This window comes from Oryzias melastigma, linkage group LG21 (assembly GCF_002922805.2).
Source record: "Oryzias melastigma strain HK-1 linkage group LG21, ASM292280v2, whole genome shotgun sequence".
Classification (NCBI taxonomy): Eukaryota; Metazoa; Chordata; class Actinopteri; order Beloniformes; family Adrianichthyidae; genus Oryzias; species Oryzias melastigma.
The window spans coordinates 24,698,215-24,718,276 of record NC_050532.1 but is presented as its reverse complement, the minus strand read 5'-3'; the positions used below and the strand labels follow the sequence as shown (position 1 = coordinate 24,718,276).

At 41.2% G+C, this 20,062-nt stretch overlaps 1 protein-coding gene across 2 annotated transcripts in view; it reads right to left on the bottom strand.

The window, feature by feature from the left end:
* The window catches only part of cntnap5a (contactin associated protein family member 5a), a 163,705-nt gene that overhangs the window by 53,305 nt on the left and 90,338 nt on the right, over positions 1-20,062 (bottom strand). For both annotated transcript variants that reach the window (XM_024286056.2, XM_024286055.2), the window contains exons 9-12: positions 18,325-18,468; positions 18,094-18,253; positions 11,049-11,155; positions 4,136-4,255 (exon numbers count right to left, since the gene is read on the bottom strand). In XM_024286056.2, coding sequence (XP_024141824.1) covers positions 4,136-4,255; positions 11,049-11,155; positions 18,094-18,253; positions 18,325-18,468 — 531 coding nt within the window. The remainder of the gene's footprint in view (positions 1-4,135; positions 4,256-11,048; positions 11,156-18,093; positions 18,254-18,324; positions 18,469-20,062) is intronic.

The following is a 20,062-nucleotide window of genomic DNA, read 5'->3' as shown; positions in this document are numbered from 1 at the left end:
ATGCGTGGGTTTTCACCGGGGACTCTGGCTTCCTCCCACCGTCCAAAAACATGCTTCATAGGTGAATTGGTGACTCTAAATTGCCCCTAGGTGTGGATGTGGGAGTGCATGTGTGTGTGGTTGAGGCCCTGTGACAGACTGGCGACCTGTCCAGGGTGAACCCCGCCTTCGCCCTTCAGTAGCCGGGATAGGCTCCGGCACAACCGCGACCCCGAAAGAGAAGAAGCTGACAAGAAGATGAATGAATGAATGAATGAATTACTAAGCGAGATCGCTGATTGGATAATGTTTGTGGTTGTGATCTTTAAAATGTTTTTGCGTTGAGTGATTTTTTTGATGTTATTTACACTTCAGGGCCACCGTAAAAAACAGACTTACACATTCATAAAAAAAAAAAATAAATACGTTTGCAAGAAAAAGAATGTGAATTCTTTGGGATTAATTGGATTTCTGCATGAATTTGTTATAAAATATTTTCTGATCTGAGTCATGTCTTGTGATAAACAGTCTGCTTATGTGTATTATGTGTTGAGATTTAGATGAGGATCAGAACATACTTAAATACATACTTTAACAGAATGTTAAGATAAAATGTAGAGGAAAACCTTTTTGTTGCCCTCAGTAAAAACCTTGGTACAAACAAGTGCATACCCCTGATGTACAGCATTTGCCTCATCAACAGCGCTGCATGCTGATGGTGTCACATCGCACATAAATGTTTTACACCTCTAAAAACCAAATATACAGTCCAGTTTCTAGGCAACAATCAAACAAATGCCTCGTATCCTGAAGATACCAGTGTAGGATCATTTCAGCCACTTTCTCTTTGAAATCATTTCTATGTTTACAGGAAGCCATCCTGATTCCACTCTCTCTCTAGAATGAGGACTTGATGTTTGCTTTGCACCAGAGAAAATCCTCCTCCACTTCATGATTATTCTTCTCAGGTTGTCTGGCTTACTCTTATTTACATGTCTAATTGATTTATTAATCGAGGTCAAGCTGCGGCTGATCCGCTGCAGAACGATCACACTCAGAAAGTGGATCATCTTTACAATAACCCTGTGGAGGAGGAAACAGCAGGAAACCTCAGACAGCTGCAGATGGAAACCATCTCCAGAGTCAGAACTTTGCCTGTTGGGTCCTTCAGACAATTCAGCTGAAAGTAAATATATTTTCACTTTAATCAAAGTTCACATGAAGGATGAAAATAGAAACATTTTTTTTCATCTATTAAACTGAAGTAATCAGTTTCTAGTCATATATGTCAAAATCACTAACTAGGATGAGAAACTTTCAAGATCTGATGAAAAGTTTCAAGGACCCACTCCAATGAAAAGGTTTTTAAACATCGTCTTGTAGCATTTTTGTAAAGATGGAGGACATAAAAAGAACTGCAGATGTAAACTTGTTTTTTTTTTTATTCTCAGATTTTTTTTTTTATCCTTCTTTTGACCCAAGCTAAACTCCCTTTTATGCGCACTGCTCCACCGCCCTTTGCGCACATCAAATCTATCTACATTATAAAAGTTATTCTGAACTTTAAAAAAAAAAAAACATAAATAACATAACCCATGGGTGCTCATTACGTCAATCAAGGACATGTGGATAGATCATGGGCCATCAAAAATAAATGAAAAATAAAAAGATATATATATTTTTTAAAAATCTTTCAGCGAATAGTAATCCTCTCTGTGAAGTGCGTCACTTGATTTGACATACAAAATGGCAAGTCGAACATCCCCTGATACATGCGTCATTGCACATGTGTGTTTAACTACACTCAACGCACTGCTGTGCACACTCTGCTTGTCAGCAGAGAAGGTCTGCAGGCTCGGCTGTGCACCGGGTCCCCAGCGGAGGACCACTTCGGCTCAGTGGAGCGTTTATTGAGGTCCAGCTGGTCCCGTTCTTCCTTGAACGGAAGCGAGACCAAGACGCCCTATCTGACCCTGTCGTTCTGCCACAGAACCTGCTATTGGGTTTCTGGTTCCTGCCCGAGGGATCCGAGCCCGATCAGGCCGCAGTGCCCTCTAGGACGCGCTTCTCAAGCCCTGCCCAGGGGTCACCGTTCACTCACCTGTGATTTAGCCAGCCACATTTTGGAATGTCATTTATACAGTTTACAACAGAGCATGAAATGTGATTTTTTAGTTTTTTTGCAATTGAATCAAATGAATCAACCAACCTGGACAAGGTTTACAATTACTGGAGAAGCAAGAACTGACGGCAAAATCAGGTAAAATTGAAGTTCCCAAGCAGAAGACTTACACTTATTTTGGTATCACTTTCCAAGTATTTTTATTCACAGATAATAATTATTGAAAGAACATTTAAGAGGCAATTTATGAAGAGTACAAGTACTAATTCAAAATGGTGCATGATTTAAAGTGTAAAAACTGCTCAAATTTGTACATGTTTCACGTCTTACAGACCATGACCCCCACCCAGACCACAGTAGGAGCAGGACCCACTTCCAGAACTTTTCATCAGCTACGTGTACTTATGCAAAATGTCTTTAATTGGATCAAAGATTGAATTAGAATTAAACAGTGCAAATAACTTGCAATAAGAAAAAAAACTGAAAAAAGTACCAGAGGTAGAATGGTTATTTTGACCAATAGCACGAATAACTAATATCTGCTTACATCTCTGTGGAAGTTTTTGGCTTCCTGCAGCCAGCAGGTACTTCTTTTATAGAATGCCCAGTCCAGTTCCCTTATACAGTCAATGACAAGACTTCAGACTGTAAAAGATGGCTAAAGGGCCAGGGCTACTTGTTGTAAATTTTTGCTTTAGGTGCGGGGGTACACATCATAAGTTGATTGTTTTATTTTCAAACACAAAAAAGGAAAGTAAAAAAAAAACGGCAAACTTAAACTAATAAAGTGCTCAAGAAAGGAGCGAGATTGAATCAACAATCAGAATAACCTACCTATCACAATCGGAAAGAAATTTAGATCCGAATGAATAACACAGAACACATTAAATAACACATTTTTATTTTGATCAAATGTTAATTCCAATTACTTGTGTTCATGTAAACCCAGCTAGTATTATTGTTGCAAATCACTTATTTAAAACATAATTTGATGAGAATTAGTGATGTATTTTGATTGATTTAATAAGCTACGTGACTTGTTAAGATCTGAGATTTCAGACATTTGAAATACAGATGTAACCACGTGTTGCTCCCCATGGTCAAAGGAACACTCCGTGAGTTTCTGTGTTTTCTCAGACACAAAAAAATTATAAGGAATGTTGGACCTGAGCGGCTGCAGATTCTTCTTGGTTGTTTTTGTGCTTCACGTTTCCTCCTGTTCGTGGGGACTCATTCCCCTCCTCCGTTGCCTCACTGCATTGTTTTGAATTCAAATTGGACGCAGAGCTTCTCCAGTCTGTTGCATTTAGGGGACAACTCGGCTCCCTGCAGCTTCTAAAATGGAAATGCTCACTCATGATGTCCTCCAGTGTGTAAAAAGCAGCCTATGAATAAGTTAACAAGGTTAAAAACTCAATTTCCCTTCAAGTAACACATCACTGGTTTCTAGGTGACATTCAAGTTCTGAGCAGGACACCGAAGGTGGCCAAAGTCCCAACTGGTACCTGAGAGATCCCAATGTCAATCAGCTTTAGAATAAACACAAACACTTGTGAGGATCATTAGCTCGTCCATCATGCATTGATGAGATCAGGCCGTCCGCCCCGCACACACAAACGCTGATTGATGCTCCGCAGGGGATTAACCCTTTTGACTTTAACGCTCCACAGAAAATTTCAGCCTCTGGAGGCCTCTGGCAACGTGGGGGGGGTGGGGCCTCAGATCCATAAGCTTGTTAAGTTGTAATCTTTTCCTGCACGGCTGCTCTCTGTGACACTCCAGAGCACGAGATACCCTTTTAACAGAAGCACGCCTGCATGATTCGATTTGGCGTCGTGATAACTTGTTTAATTAATCTTCACGGCGGGATGCACCACAAACACAGTGACACTGAGGCGGCTGAGCATCGAATCTGCGCGTGAAAGGCAGGCGTTTGAAAACCTCACACCTTTTTTCTCCCTCCGCTTTGAGGATCTTACCCTCATAGTGAGGCTGCAAAGGTCGTAAAAAGCACAAGGGCTCCAATGATCTCACCTGTCATGTTGCAGTAAACCTGTGTGGGCCCCAGGGGGCCGCTCCCATCTGGATCGATGAAGTAGAAGCCCGACGAGCTGCCGCTGAGCTTGTAGGCCTCACAGGACGACTCGTAGATGGCTGAAAGAGAGAAACCAGGAGTTTTGGTTTATATTTCAAAACGGCCACAGCAGGGGGGCAGAGTACGGCTTGGGGCCGAATTCTAAATATTCTTCTACAAATATTTGCATTTAGTCACCAAGCAGAGGATTTATCCAAATAGTCTTCAAGGTTTCTGACAACGGAGGACAATCTGAGCTTAGAGGCCCCGCCCACAAACACACAAAGCATCATGGCTGGGATTTGAACTCCCAACCAGCAGTTCAAACCACAGATCTACAGCCACGTTTACAACAGAATAGAACACAACAAGAGGAGTTTTTCATGTTCCTCACTGTAAAACTTCTCATGAACAATTCAACAGAGTGAACGGAGAAGGTCAGTTTGGTTTGTGCTACTTCTTATGAGACCTTCAGCTTTTTAACTTCCACTGAAACAAATGAAAATGTTTTAAATCTTCATAAACTTTGTATTTTTACTCCACACTATTTTATTTTCTCCTGAGAAGTTACATTAAAGTCCTCTAAAACAACAAAATCTATTATTTCGTATGAAATTCCCCCTTTTTAACAGTTTGTTTCTTCCAAACATTACAAAAATACTTTATTTAACAAGAAAAAGTTGTTGAAAGTCTCCATACACATTTAAACTTTCCCCCACTTTCTAACTTTTAATGCAGTATATTTGTTTTTTCCCAGAATATATTTGCAGATTTTACCTGAAAAATGTTACTGTTGATTAACAGTTCTTAGTTTTTAAACTTGTAATAAAAAAATCAGCAAAGATAGCACTTAAGGTCATCTTGGTTTGTTGAATGTCCACATTTTGTGGTGTGTTCAGCTTTTATCCCATTAAAGCAAAAAATGTTTTAAATTGTCATAAACATATTGTTTTTACTCAACATTATTTCCGCTTTCACTGGGAAATCAAATTAAATTCCTCTAAAACTCAACACAATTTTAAATAAAAATGAAATTCTGAATTTGTTTTGTTTTTTTTATAATTTACAAAATAAACCTGAAACTCCAACAAAGTATATTTAGAAAATCTCCATGTATACTTAACTTTCTATCAAGTTCCAGATGTTAATTTAGTGTTTTATTCTTTTACAGTTTTTTTATCTGTTAATTTTCAGTCTTTTTTTCTCTTTTTTTTTATTCAAGTAATTTGACAGATTTTAAGATTTTTAGATGGCGAAGGTCAGGTTGGTTTGCAGAACATTAACATCTTCATGAGACGTTCAGCTTTTAGCACATTGAAGCAAATCAAAAGGTTTTAACTTCCCATAAAATTTGTCTTTTTTAGTTCAAACTATTTCAGCCGTCATTAAAAAATGACATTCAAATCCTCAACAACATATTTGAATAAAACAAATAAAAAATGTAAACATAAAATAAAACGTCCACATTTCTTAAACTTTTAAATATTAAATATCCTTTCAGTGCATAATTTTTTCCACATTTTAAAGCTTTTTGTTGCTGAATCAGCAGATAAAGTTTTCCAGAGTAATTCAGCATGTCTTTCATTTGTTTAAGCTAATCCACACTTTGGCTGATCTTCAATTTTGTATTTTTAATAAAATCATAGCCTATATTCTTTAAGCTCCCTTAGCATTTGTTTAAATGAGGATTTATCTTTTTCACAGTGCATTTATTAGCACAGTTCTTTAGCTCATTTCCATCTTTTACATAAATGATCTTGAGGTAATTTTGTAGCATTAGACCTAATTTAAAAAAAATTTTTTTTTTTCCTCTCAGTTTTTCAGGCCTCAGTTTGTAAATTTTTAGATGTCTGAAATTCCTTTATCAAGTGTTCCTTTTTTGCAGTAAATGATGGTCATTGAATGACAAGATGGCATCATTAAAAAAAAAAGAGGTTAGTGTGAGAACGGCGACATCGCTGCTTTATGGATCACTTCCATCGTTTCTCTGTTGAACTTTGAGTTCATCTAAAGATGACACAAAGGGAGAACATTTTCCAAATACCTGCTTCCACATGACACATCAAAGTGAGAAATAAAGAAAATACTCTTTACTTTGGCTGCTTTCATTCAAAAGTCATGTTTGGTGTTGGTTAATGACACATAAAGCAAAAAAAGTGTTGAAGAAAGCAAAGAAACCGCCGCCGCCGGCAGCAGCAGAAAGTGCTGAGCGCAGAAAACAAAGCTGAAACAGAACAAGAGTCGATGAAAATTTAATGTCCTTATTTTCTCACTTTTTGAAAGGATGGAGCGACGCTGGACTGTGACAAAAGGAAATGGCGGCGAAGAAGCGGGGAAACAAAAACGAGCGAGTCTCTGCAGTTGTTTACAGGCCAAATTTATCAGCTGTTTATGTGCACGTTCACGGCGAGGAAATCCAAACATGACCATGAATTATACAGGTGCAGGAGAGAAGCGGAGAGACAGAAACTTAAAAACTGTTGGCGATACTAAAAGACGTACAGCCTCTCAGATTGAAATTTAATCCACCTACACTTCCACTCTTGTTTTCTGTTTTCGGTTTCTCTTTTTTTCCCTATGAATTGAAAGTCATCAAGAGTATTAAAAAAAAAAAAAGTTTATAAAACATCAAAGCGGTTGAAAAACTTTCTCTGAACAGGTCCCTAACTTCAGGTGTTAGTCACCTTGGCACCTTTTGATAAGAATGACCAGCGCCCCCTTGAGTTTCTATGTGATCCTTTAACAAACTTGAACTTTTTTGTAGGTCAAACCTCTATCCGTTGCTATTTTCAGTTTTTTCTCTGGTTTAGTTCTTTAGTCTAAATTTTTTAAAACGTTATTGTTTATTTTAGCATTTGTTGCAATCCAATGTTGTGGATCTTATGGCAGAAAATACATTTTTTGAACTTCATTCACAATTGTGCTTCAAATTCGTGTTGGCCGCTTCTTTCATCGCCGGTCAAATTTACTGCTCAACTCCTGCCCTATAATGTCCTTGACGCTCAGGCTTCATGTAGGAGAAGTTACTGCCAATGTTATTTTGGACTTCACTTGTCGCCACATCATTGAAAACATGGATGATGTTGAGCGAGTAGCTTGGGGTAATTTTTTGGAGAGCTCTACAGAGGTGCCGGCAAGCACGTCACCATGTCTGGGTTCACCGGATCATTCAGTCTCTCCTGCTCCTGGATGTGGCGGCGCTTGCTGGCTCTACCGGACCCTGAGCAGCAGGCCTCGCTAGCTGTCCACAGGGTGGCTGGCTAGCATAGCCGGATTGATTGCTCCATCTCCACAGGCTCTGTGATAGGCTGACGACCTGTCCTGGGGGGCTCCCTCCTTCGACAACTCGACACCACAGCCGTGTGAATCGCATCTGGTGTGAAAGCAGCTTTAACCTTCACATAAATATAAAGTCTTACCAAAGTAATTTGCATCCATTTGATAATCACTGTTTTGGAAAAGTAGGCGGGGCCAGCACAAGGATCGGTTGCTAAGGAAACTTTTATATTTTCTGTACCACAGAGGTATAAAAATATCCTCATCATCATGAAGATAACTGTATGGTTGCTTTAGCGCTACTGTCACAACTGCAGAGTAACGTTCAGTGTTCTTATGAGGGAAATGATGACGTCCTTATTTTGTCTTTCCTGTTACTGTTGTGACATTTTTTAAACTTTGTGTGATTTTAAAGGTAAATCACCCCCTCTGCATTTCTCACTTTACATGGTTAGATTAACACATCTATTCTACAAAGAATTCATCTCCTCTTTTTTATTTATTTCAAAGCATTTGTCCGTCTCTTTCTTTTTCTCCTGCCCTTTGCATCCATCTTCACGTTTCATTCTCCCCGCAGCATCTCTTCAGAATACTTTTCCTCACAATTTTTCCTTTTGATGTAACCTTGAGATAAATTAGGTCCAGAGACGATACGGTCCCCTCTCTGAACGCGCTTCTCACATGCCAGTTTCTGTGCCGGCTGCCTCTGAGATCTCACAAGCACTTAACGGATGAATCGGCGCCACAGCGGCAGAAATCACACCCAGGTTAATGTCACATTTTAGGGAAGGGGGGTGAAAGTCACACTGCTGATTCAGCAGAATTTAGCAGAGAATGATAAGTCAGGATAAAGAACGAGCATCAGCAGAATGTTTAAAGAAAAAAAAACATTCATCCAACTGCAAACAACGTAAAGCAGTTTCAACTCTGGAAGAAACCACGGTTTAAATTAAAGCAGAATCATGAAGGTGTTATGAAAGTGTGACGACATTTGTGCACCAGATTTTCATGTCGAGCTCAAATATGAGGAGCAGCTTTCAATACTGAAGCTTCAACATGAAAAAGGTTAGAGGAATAAACCTTCTTTCTGTCCTACAGGTTTAGTTTGAGTCTTATCGTCAAGTGTGTCTGTGGACAGACCCAACCTCTTTAAAAACATCTATATTTGACAAGATAAATGATAAATCTTCAGCTAATTGTCTCTCTTTTTAAAAAAAAAAAATATCCCTTCCTATTCTGTAATCCCCCTTCAACTCGTTTACTCCCATTTCCTTTACTGCACCCCTGTCCCCCATTTCCAATACCTCATTCTCAGGTTAAAGAACAAACTGAGCCACACCCTGTGAGCTCTAGAGGTTGTCGATGTCACAAAGTTGCTACAATGAAAGTTTCTTCTTCACTGAAACTGCAGCTTCCTGCATGGACAGTTGTTAAGAGGTCAGAGGCTTCACGGATTCTCCTATTGTTTTTGTATAGAATAGTTTCCACTGTTTCCCTCTGCATCCTCTGTGTTTTTGAATTAGAGGTGTGAAATCATTGCATTAGTCACAATTAATTAAATGCAGACATTTTGTACTCCATTAATCTATTTTTTTTTATCAATAACTATTTTTCTGTTTTCAAATATAAAATTAGAGGTCCAACTCAACTGAAAACGTCTCTTACATTACTCCCAGTGCACATCTTGATGTCTGTGTACTGCTGTGATGTCGTCAATGCACGATTTTGTAGTTCTTAACAGAAACACAAAACAAGTCCACAATGCTGCAGCTATTATCTGTTATGTAAAGGATAAAACCTGAGGAGTATTCATTATCATAAATTAATGGGGTACATGGAGGACTGATGGCATCAAATGATAAACTGTGGAATGTCTGTCAACATATATATTATTGTATTAAGACGTTTGTGGACAATATTTTTTGGATTCCTCTGAAAAGTGTTCCTTTTGTTTTTATGTGTTAAATTAGAGCACTCTGAACCTAGTGTGTGTTTTTTTGTTGGTGTTTTGTTTTTCTTAAAAATATCTCAAAATGAGGCTTTTTACAGCAATCATTACATTCAAAAATTGCGCTGAAAATCAATTCATCAGATTAACTAATTACAAGTCATGATTAATTAATCACACAAGAAAATTCATATGACTATACAATGAAAACTGGACTAAGTGACCCCTCCCCCCTCATGTTCAAAACAGGAAGTAGCAGCTAGTTCCAAGAACACAAAATTCTAAACAGCTATTACTCAGTCATTCTTGTTGTCAGAATAACCATTCTTGCTCTAAAACCTTTTTTTTAACATGTTCTAATTAATCCTAATTTTTCCCCATAATATATTTTCTTGATTGGAAGTTGACCAAGTTGTAAGCTAGCCAATCAGATGCCTCTTTAGAAGTAGGTGGGGGGGGGGTCTCTTCAAACTTATTGTGCGGCGTTGTGGCTCCTACTGAGTTGTAGTCAGCGAGAAATCAACTCAAATGGCTCTTTCAGAGTGGTCTAGATTATAACACATTGCTGTCTGTGGATAAATCTGTGTGTGGTGTAACTAAACAACTCTGATTAATCACTGCTTACTTATGACGTCTTGCTCAAACATGGCGGCATCCTTATCAAGAAAAAATGGCGACTGAATTGACTTTATTGTGTTGGAGCCAGAAGTTAACCATTTTCTATAGATGACATCACATTCACTCGCTCCAGTTCTCAGGGACAGTCAGTTGTTTTAACCCAAGAGCTGTCTTGGTTTATCTAACAAAGCAGCGTCACAAGTTGCAGGACATCAACCTAACTTTGTTTTTGAATCTGTCTTGTCAGCAACAGGAAGTGACATCACATGTCAACTCTGCTTTTTCCTCTCTTGTACAATTTTTCCATATTAAGCCTATATTCATATTCCAGAAGTAAAAATTGTGCTCAAAATATTTTCACATTTTTGATTTAACAGTGTTCAGAATTGTATTGGCAAAGTTAAGTTAAAAATTTGTTTATTTACTTGGCCCGTGGGAGGGGTCAAGGGTGGTGTTTGCTAAATTGGTGGACACCACTTCTTACAGAGATATATTTTCTTTTTTGGGACCATCTTTTTTTTTTGAGTATATTTTTCTAACAATTAAAAGAACCACATCTCAATTCCAATAAACTGTACAGATAAATGTGACGGACTAAAGGTAAACGATCCAAGTCAAACAGAATTTTCATTTTGCTTCGTCTGATGATGTTTGTTCTGAAACGTTTCTGCATAAACTGAGTTGAAACCTCGTCAGTCTGCAGCCGTGTGGATAACAAAAGCTGTTTTTGATGCAGCAGAGGCTCTTATCTGCCATGTTTCCCCAGGAACCACACAGCAGCGTGTCAACCTGACATCAGCATTCAGCCGCAGCCCTTCTCTGTAGAGATGAAGGCGATGTCAGGAAGTGTCACCTGGAAGGGAAGCCTTTGACATGCTGGGAGCCTCTGAAGTTCACGCTTGTGTTAGTGTGTGGCGGAAAAACAACACAAAGCCTCCCCCCAAATAAAAAAAACTCCCAGGATCGCTAAATGTTTGAAATTCAAAGAGCAGCAGCCGCTGTGGTGGCTTTCAGGCAGAAGAAGTGCTTACAGGTGTGACACGTGGCTCCCGAGTATCCCGTTCCCGAGCAGTCGCAGGAGAAAGAGCTCCACGTCTGAGAACATCTGGCTCCATGCTCACAAAGGTTAGGGAGGCACCTGTAGAAAGACATTACGCATGTTCAGAAGAACATCTCCAAAACTCAGCTTTCACCACAGGAAAAGACACATGCACTAAGAGCCAAAATGTAAGATGAAGCTAAAATTACAGGGGTCTTAAAACTTATTAACAACAACTACCGTAACTGATCAACTGTTTACACATCAACACAATTCCAGTGGATTCTAAAGTGGTGCAAAGCAATTTTGCACCAGCTATGCAGCACTTTAACATAATGAACAGGGATGTGTATCGACAAGAGTCTGGCGATACGATACTCATCACGATTATTTAAATAATTATGTTAATCAACAATTCAAAAGTGATGGCTGATTTTGATTGTTTAATTTTCAATACATTTGTATTTATTGTTACTTTTGGAAGTTTCAAGTGATTTCAGTAAGAATTGTGGGTTTGTCCTTCTTTAACTGAGGGGTATGAACAATTTTGTCCACAACTGTATATATTTTTACTTCATTAACCCACAAACCATGAACACTTGCTTCTTTTTGTCTTCAGCTATGTCATTTATTTAAAAAACTTTTGGCATAATTTAGCTTTTAGGTTATTTTCTTTACAATTGAAATGCTTAAATATCTTTTATAGACAAAACAATGCACATAGCGATGTTTTGATGTTATGATGTCTAAAAAAAGGCAGCAGTTTTAAATTTTTAGCTTGAATCCACACAGCTTTGATTTGTGTGTCTGTGATGGTTTGTGGCTTCTCCAACATCTGTGTTGCTTTCAGTCCCTCCATAATTATTCCCTCCACTCGTCTGCAGGCTTGGAGGTGAGGGACTTCCCTCTGTGCGCCGGCGTTCCCGCTTTCTCGGCGCGCAGTCGTACAGATGTTGATCAGACGCTGTTATTAATCCTCACTGCGGTGCTCTCTGCAGGCGCTCTCGTGATGGACTCGTCACGCCTCTGACAAACGCCTCGGTTGCTTCCCTTCGCTGTTGTGCAGCAGACCTGCTGTGTGACAGAAACCACGCCTCCATCTTGATCCCGGCAGCACCGGGAGGCCTCTCCGCCCTCCACAAACGGCAGCATTTTAATAACAGACGCAGCTCGGCGCTCGAACCTCCTGGCTGCGGAGGGACTCGTCTGGAAAAACGTTCAGTTATTTCCTTGAAAAACGGCCCCGGTGGGGGTCTGTGAAGCCAGGCGGCGTCCTGCGCCGCTGTGAGGACATGACATGAGAGACTGATTACAGGCCTGATATTAGCTGTCATTTCTCTTCCCCCGGCCTACTTAACGACCCCAGAGTCCAGCAGAAAATTAACTTTTATCAGAGCTAATCTCCTCTTCTCTCAGTCTAATTACACCTGATTTTTTGGGCTGCTCTGCACTTAAGCACGCCGTCTGCTGCGATTCCTGTAAGGGCAGCTGCGGACACAACAACAGAAAATAGCACGGCGGTAATTAAAGCGACGGAGGCAACCCTATCCATGTTGCGGCTGGGCTGCTGTGCTGCAGTTAATAGGTGAAAGATGAAGTGTCTGAAATTATAGATGCATGCCAGAAAGGCGGGCAATTACGTGAAACCTTAGGAGCCTCAAGGAAGGGACTATTATTCAGACGAGCGGGGTTTGAAATTTTCTGATCCTAGATGCCGCTAATGGGCATTTTCTGAAGGTTAGGGCGTTTGGAAGAAGAGGGCTTCTCGTTTGGGATATTTTTTCCACGGAACATCAGACGTCAGCAGAACCAGCCGTCAATCGGACAAAGACGATGAGGAGGACGAGGAGGAGGACAAAGAGAAGCGAGCGGCGTCCCGGTGCTGAAGAACATCGGCTCGTCTCGGTTCTGCGATTTTGTGCTGACCGCCGCAAAAACCCTGACAGGTCTCACAGTCGAAGACAAAATAATGGGGAGATTTTCAATTAGTTAACTGACAAGAAAATTAATTAGCAACTCCACTGATTATCAGTTAATTACAAGAATCACACTCATTATAGAATAATCTTTTCTGATAGCTGGTTTGAAATGTGATAATTGGTCTGACTTAGTCTTATGGATTTTAATTTACATTTGTGTCAATTTCTACGACCAGCTCGGTGGCTAACGAAGTTCCCTTAGGATCACAAAAAGGTTCGTGACTGACATGTGCAGGTGAGGTTCAGGTGTCACGCAAGCTTTCTGCAGAAACAAGTATCAACGCGGAAAGATTTAACTCTTATCTGCTAATGACGGCTAACGCTAACCGCTACTTCAGAGTGAAGAGGTGGTGCTAGCATGGCTAAGTATGCTAAGCTAAAACTCAATAATTGTAATCCAAAACAAATCTGAAGCAAAACAAAAAGACATAAGTAGCGGTGGGGGATGCATTAGATGCATCGATTATGATCCATCATAAGATTCTGAATCAATTTGATGAATTTTAGAAAAAAATATGATTTAAAGAAAAAATAATAAATGGAACTAAGCACAAAGCATTTTTCACTCAGACATTTTTAAAGTGCTCACAAACATGGCTGAACTTGCAGATTGCGTCATCCAACTGTCCACAACTTTGATTAAAGGAACAGTTTTAGAAAACGTTCGGTTGCTACTGGCTTAAGTGTGTCTTCAACAAATTCAGCTGTGAGCACTTCCAATGGTAAAGAAAAACACATATTGGGTATCCTAAAGACACTTCCACTGTTGTTTTCAAATGCTAAGCGAATAACAAAGTCAATTGGAGCTTTTATATATTTAACATAAGCTTTCAGAAATGCAAAGTGCCTCAGCTTTGAGGACCTGATCTGGTTCATTCTATCTGTAATTATGTTTTAGAGAAGATTCTCTCAGTTCTCAGGTGCAGGTTGGTTGTGGAGCCGATTTTAGATGGAAGAGTTTTCTTGCAGACTCTAAATTATCTTTTCATATTATCAGTTAAATGGTTCCAGGTTTTGCTTTACCCCCCCCCCCCCCATGTCACTTATTTTCTTTACTTTTTTGAGTTGATGTCGTCTCTTCGTGTTGCACCTGTCGCTCTTTCTGATAGTCTTTTACATAAGCAGCAGCAACAACTGCTCAGCAATTATGACTAATTATGAGCAGCTTGAAGAGAAAAAGATGTAAGATAGGGTGAAGGACAATTAAAAAGAACAGGGATCCCAGGAAGGAACAAAGTTCATTTCAAAGAGGGGTCTCCAAGAGCCGTTTTGTTCGCAACAAAAACATCACTGTTTGTTCAGTTTGCCTTTGTTTGTTCCTGTAACCATATATTAAAAGGGTTTTTTTTCTCAAAATAAAATAAATTCTTAAAGCAAGAGTGTAACTATCCTAGAATCACAATACCTAATCTTCTCCCAAATTATAAAATATGTACATGGCAAGTCTAAATTTAATTGTCCCAAAATACACTTCCGATTACAGTAGGTGACAATTTTGCACATGGAAACTTGTAAGATGCGAAGAAAATGATAATTGCGGTGGCAAGCCGCCCACATTCAGTGGGTGATATGCATTGTGCTAACTCCGCCCACATTGAGGCACGCGTTTGCCTCAACACTGCACGGCTTCTCCCTATCCCTCCAATTTTAGGGCATTTGGAGCTGTATTAGTTTCCAAAATTGGCTGGGTGTTTCCCTGCGCCAGTGAACTACGTCGTGATGTGCTGTGGACTAGAAACACATTCCTTCACATGGGTGTGCTTTGAAGCCCAGATGTTTATATCTAAATTTAATCAATAATTTTTCTTTTAGCATGACTTTTTCAGGTTATAAAACGATATGTATTTTCCAAGTGCTGGCAGCTACGCGCTAATGTAGTTGACTGGCAACTATTGATGATGTCATTGAGGGGTAATAACATCCAATTTGAAAACATAATTTTTCCATATTTGTCAGTTTGGAGGGCTAAATGTAAATAAAACGCTGTAAGGGTAGGGGAAGAAAACAGATTCGGCCTAAATATTTCTTTACATATTTCACCATGCTTCTTTATATTTCTATGTGATCCAATTGAACCTCCATTTGGACCCTTCTCTCCTACAGAAAATCCCACCAGACGCACTTGACTTTAATTCTTTCGATGTTTACGCTGAGAGTTTTATTTTTTAGGTTTTACATTAATCTTCTGAAATAAGTCTTTGATCTGGACGATGTTGGAACAGAACCAAACAAGAGCTTCCGGTCCATTTGGAGACACAGGGAACCTTTCAGCTGATGTTTGTCTGCTGATCCTTCTCTTCACACAGCTGTCATCAAAATTCCTGTTCGTGACAGAACCGACAGGCATCTTCTTTGGTTGAGGTCAGCTTTGGTGGAGGCTCATGTGTTATCAGAGGGACAGATTTCAGGTCACTGAGTCTGAAGTTTGTTCTGAGAGGAAGAAGATCCAGAGACCCCCGATCACAGTTCCCTCACCTCACGCCCGCAAGCCATGAGAGTTAACGCAGCAGAAGACTTGTTGCCTGCGGGTACCACGCTGACTGCTGCAGGAGATCTTCTTTACCTGCAGCTATTGGACTGAGTAATCGCTGCGTCTGTTCCAGGGAGACCCCCATATGATTCTTCTCTATATTGTGTGTTTTATTGACAATTTTTGGAGGAATATGTCCTGAAGATCTCTTTAGGAACACCTGGACTTGCAGTTCCTATGGAGTCCAGAAATGAAGCCTCTAATTTCAGCCAGAATCACAGTTGAGGAAACAAATTCTGGCTTTGCGAAAGGTTTTCTGGAGACTTCTGATTCTCGTCTCACAAAACATTCAACACTTCTTCCAGAATCAGGAGGAGAGTTTCGTTTGCATCACCCCTGTCAAAGATATTTGATCACTGAAGACGTTGGACGTCTTACGGTGTGTTCACATCGAAAGCAGCAGGTGCGTCAAATTCGCGTCTGCCACTTTTCTTTTGACACATGTCAAATTTAATGCTTATAGCCTTGATGCCCTGGCCGCGGAGCAGCCACCATAGTTCTTCTGGAATTAATTCCTTGCCACATCATGGAAAACATGGATGATGTTGATCGGATAACCTAGGTTTATATGTTTTGGAGAGTTCTACAGAGGTGTCAAGAATGTCACCGTGTCTTGGTTCAGCAGATCATTCAGAGTCTCTCCGTGTTCTATGTACCTAACTTGTACAGCGATAGCTGCACCTGAGGGCTGTTTTAAACATTGCCTCCTTCTGTCTGTTGCCGAGTTTGAGCATAAACCCAGGAGGGTGAAAATAAAAATTGTCTTGATGAAAATAAGAAAACATCATAAGCCCATGAAGCTAGAGCAACGGCGGCGGCTCTCCGCGTTTCCAGGCAGCTAACCGTCGGCAGGCAGGCAGAACAAGCTCCGCTGCCCAGGAACCCGTAGCATGGGCAGTAGACCTTGCTAGCTTGCCAGGTGCCTGGGCAGCGGCGATCACTATTAGCTCCGCCGAAGCCTGGGGAGCAGAGCTTGCTAGCAGTCAGTTCCATGACAAGCTGATGACATGTCAAGGGTACATTACGCCTACGCCCAATGGTAATCCCGCGGCCCCAGCGGGTTAAGGAAATGGATAGAAGTTCAGGATGAAAATCCTCACATCTAGCGGCCATATTGAACCTCTTTTCTACCCTTTAATCTAATAACTGCTGGGTTCCTGATTGGTTAACACGCCCAATTGACTTTTCATTTAAACTAGACACCTCCGCTACGCCAGGCACGTCCGTTGTAAATGCACAATTATACTATGTTATTATGCTATGTGCATGTGACACGTTTATCATGTGAAGAAATGTTACCACACGATACTGGCACGTCCACCACCTGCAGCTGTTTAAATCTGGTGAATCTTGCTTCAGGCTTTTTCTTTCACAGCTTTACTCTGATATATGAAAGATTTCGGCCGAATCCAAATTCTTTCCCTGCCCCTCCAATTGAAGGTGCATTTAAAGCTGTAGTGGCGTCAGAAATAGTTTCTTTAAGGGTTAGCCGTAGCGAGTTTTGACTGTGTATTCCAATCATTAATTTCGCCTTCATGGTTGATTTTTAAATGGATGGCACCTACATGAATCAAAAGGGAATGTCATCCATTCATTACTACCAAATCTGTGTCCCTAAATGGTCAAAGTTCAACCTGGTTTGACTTTTCTACTCAGAAAGGCCGCCGAAGGAAGTGGCGTCCACCTGCTCTCACCTCAGCTCACCTCATTTGTGGCGACTCATGACTGCAGATTTTTTTTTCTTATTATTATGCCTTAAAACCGAGGAAGAAGAGCGGTTTCTCCTTAAGCTGTGGTATTTTTATGTCCAAAGCTTGTTTCATGCCTCCCCAGGCTGAGGCTGTTCAGGCCACGCCCACCGCTGCTTCAACAGAAACTGTCACGCCGCATTTGTATGCTGCACTCCAACGGTCACGGTAGAAACTTCCTTTCTTAGGATCCCTGGGGCCGCCGGGGTGAAACGGGAGTCACCGAGAGGCGCCGGTCCACTTCTACCCCGTCTATACTTCTGAGGTGACCCAACAACAGCAAAGCTAACTCTGCCTTCGCCTGGGAAAAGAAAACGTCCTCCATCATTCTGTCTGTTCCTGTGGTGCCCCCCTCCCTCACTGACAGAGCAGCACCATCGTGTTTGCTTTTCCTCCAGCTGAGAACAATCTGGATTCGGAGCAGACGCCGGAATCTGACAAAGGAGGGCTTCTCCCCCGGGGAAAAACACCAGGGAAGTGGAAGTTCTTACAAACGTTCAGGGGCCCCCCCAGGTCCGCCGGGTCCCACGTCTGTGCTGGATAATGAGGAGGAGCGCAGGGCGGGAGGAGGCGTCTCATTAGCATGGCCCTCCGCTGGAGAAGGCACCGCGGAGCCTCTGCTAAGCTTTAATTGGACGATTCGCTCGGCTTGTTTGTCAGTGACGAACGTGTGGGTTCGAGGGGGGGCACCAATGCCGCTGATTCGCCGGCCCGGATCTGCTCTGACATTCAAGTTCAGACGCCTGATTTCTGCCAGAACTGAAGCTCAAACCCGCTCACCTGTCTTTCATGTTGCACATGTCAAACTGCAGCTCGTTAAAACTTCCCAGCAACCCTTGCTGCACGAGGCTGAGGCTCTGCGGCTGGTTGTCAATGAAGATGAGCTGCATGCACCCCTGGAAGGCCGGGATCTCCAGCCGGCAGTCATTGGGAGGACAGCCTACACACAGACAGAGGTCAGCAGCTGTGGTCGCAGATGATGTTGGCGAGGATGACGACGGCAGAACTTACCTCCGAAGAAGAAGCTGCCTTTCAGTTTCACCGGTTTCCAAAGATCAATGTTGGAGGGGGGGTCGCCGTCCACGCTCAGAGAGATCTGCAGGTTCTTGCAGACGAGACTGAGCGAGTGCCACAGTCCGTCGTTGACCTTGTGACCTGCAAACAGCAGAAAGACGCCTTTTTAAAAGCAGCGCCAAATCTGTTTGACCAGAGCAGTCATATTTGATGAAAAAAGAAAACTTCTTTCAAAAATACAAAAGCTGGAAAAGCTGCTTCCTGATTGTAAACGTAACCATTTTTCCACAGGGTATACCATACAGGGGTGTCAGAATTCAGGCTTCAAGAGGGCCGGCCTCCTGCTGGTTTCCCAGAAATCCAGCTTTATCTGCTGCTGATTCCCTGGATCAGATGTGTTTAGCCCAGGGATGCCCAAATCTGGGCCTGGAAGGCCGATGTCCTACATGCTTTCCAACCAACCTGTCACTGAAGCTCCTTATTGGTCAAACACACCTGATCCAGGTAATCAGCAGCAGATAAGGCAGGATTACTTGAAAACAGCTGGAAGCCGGCCCTCGAGGCCTAGATTTGGGCACCTCTGGTTTAGCCAAAAAGGCGCTTCAATAACAAGTTGTATGGAAATCATGTAGGACACTGGCCCTCGAGGTCTGGATTTAGACACCCCTGAATTTACATCCCAAGCAGACTTCAGATTTTAGAAGTTTTTTCATCTTTAACAGCAAAGAATTAGTTCCAGTTTTGATGTTCTTGGAATTACCATCTCTTCAACTTGTTTTCGTAATTAACAAAACTCCTGCTGATTCTGAAAGCAAAGAAAACCAGTTTTGCACTGATAAGCAACACTTTACAGTAGCGAAGTGTTTACACACTTAATGTAAACTATCTGACTCTAAAAGGGAGGAAACAGTTGGAATTACTTAAACATTTAGAGTTATGGTCGTTTAAAGAGCGAGTGTTGTAATGCTACTGCCTGCAACAGCTCCAGTGTAAAAAGGATAATATAGAATATTCAAGACCCATTTTTTTTTCAAAGTGTTTTCATAAATTGTATTTTTTTCAGCTTCTAATTAGTTTTTACTTGTCAGTTTTTGTCTAGCCCTTTGGGCCTGCATAAAGAGGGCGTGGTCTCCCATGAAGGAGTGTTGTCCAACAATTAAAGCCTGGTAGGAAGATTGGACTCAATCATGCTGGCTTCAAGAGTCCAGTTCTTTATATATGATAAGTGGTGCCAACCAGAAACCACCATGAGACATTTAGGGTTCAGTGTCTTGCTCAATGACACTTTGATACATGGGAAGGTGGGAATCAAACCTGAGATTTCCAGATCAGTGGAACCGCTCTACCTCTGCACCACAACTGCCCCAGCAATAAAGTAATATTTAATTTTAAAAATATGTTTTTTTAGACCATGCTGGTAACGTGACTTTAATGAGTTTATATAATTTAATTATTTGTAGAGCCTCAGACACGTTATGTCATGAGGGCATGAAAAATGGAAACACTGAGTCAAAAGGAAAATCAGAGATAAACAAACACTCGGGTTGCCATGGAGACAGTTGGTTCAACTAAAACGTGTCATGTGGACCAATTTAGCGAAACATAAAACCTGTTTAAATGTGACGCTCATGTGAGTTCACCTCTTTAAACTCCCACAGTTCTTAAAGGGGGTCATAGGTCACATTCTGATGGAACAGAGGACACGCCCACCTGAGCCGGATCCTCGCTCAGATGA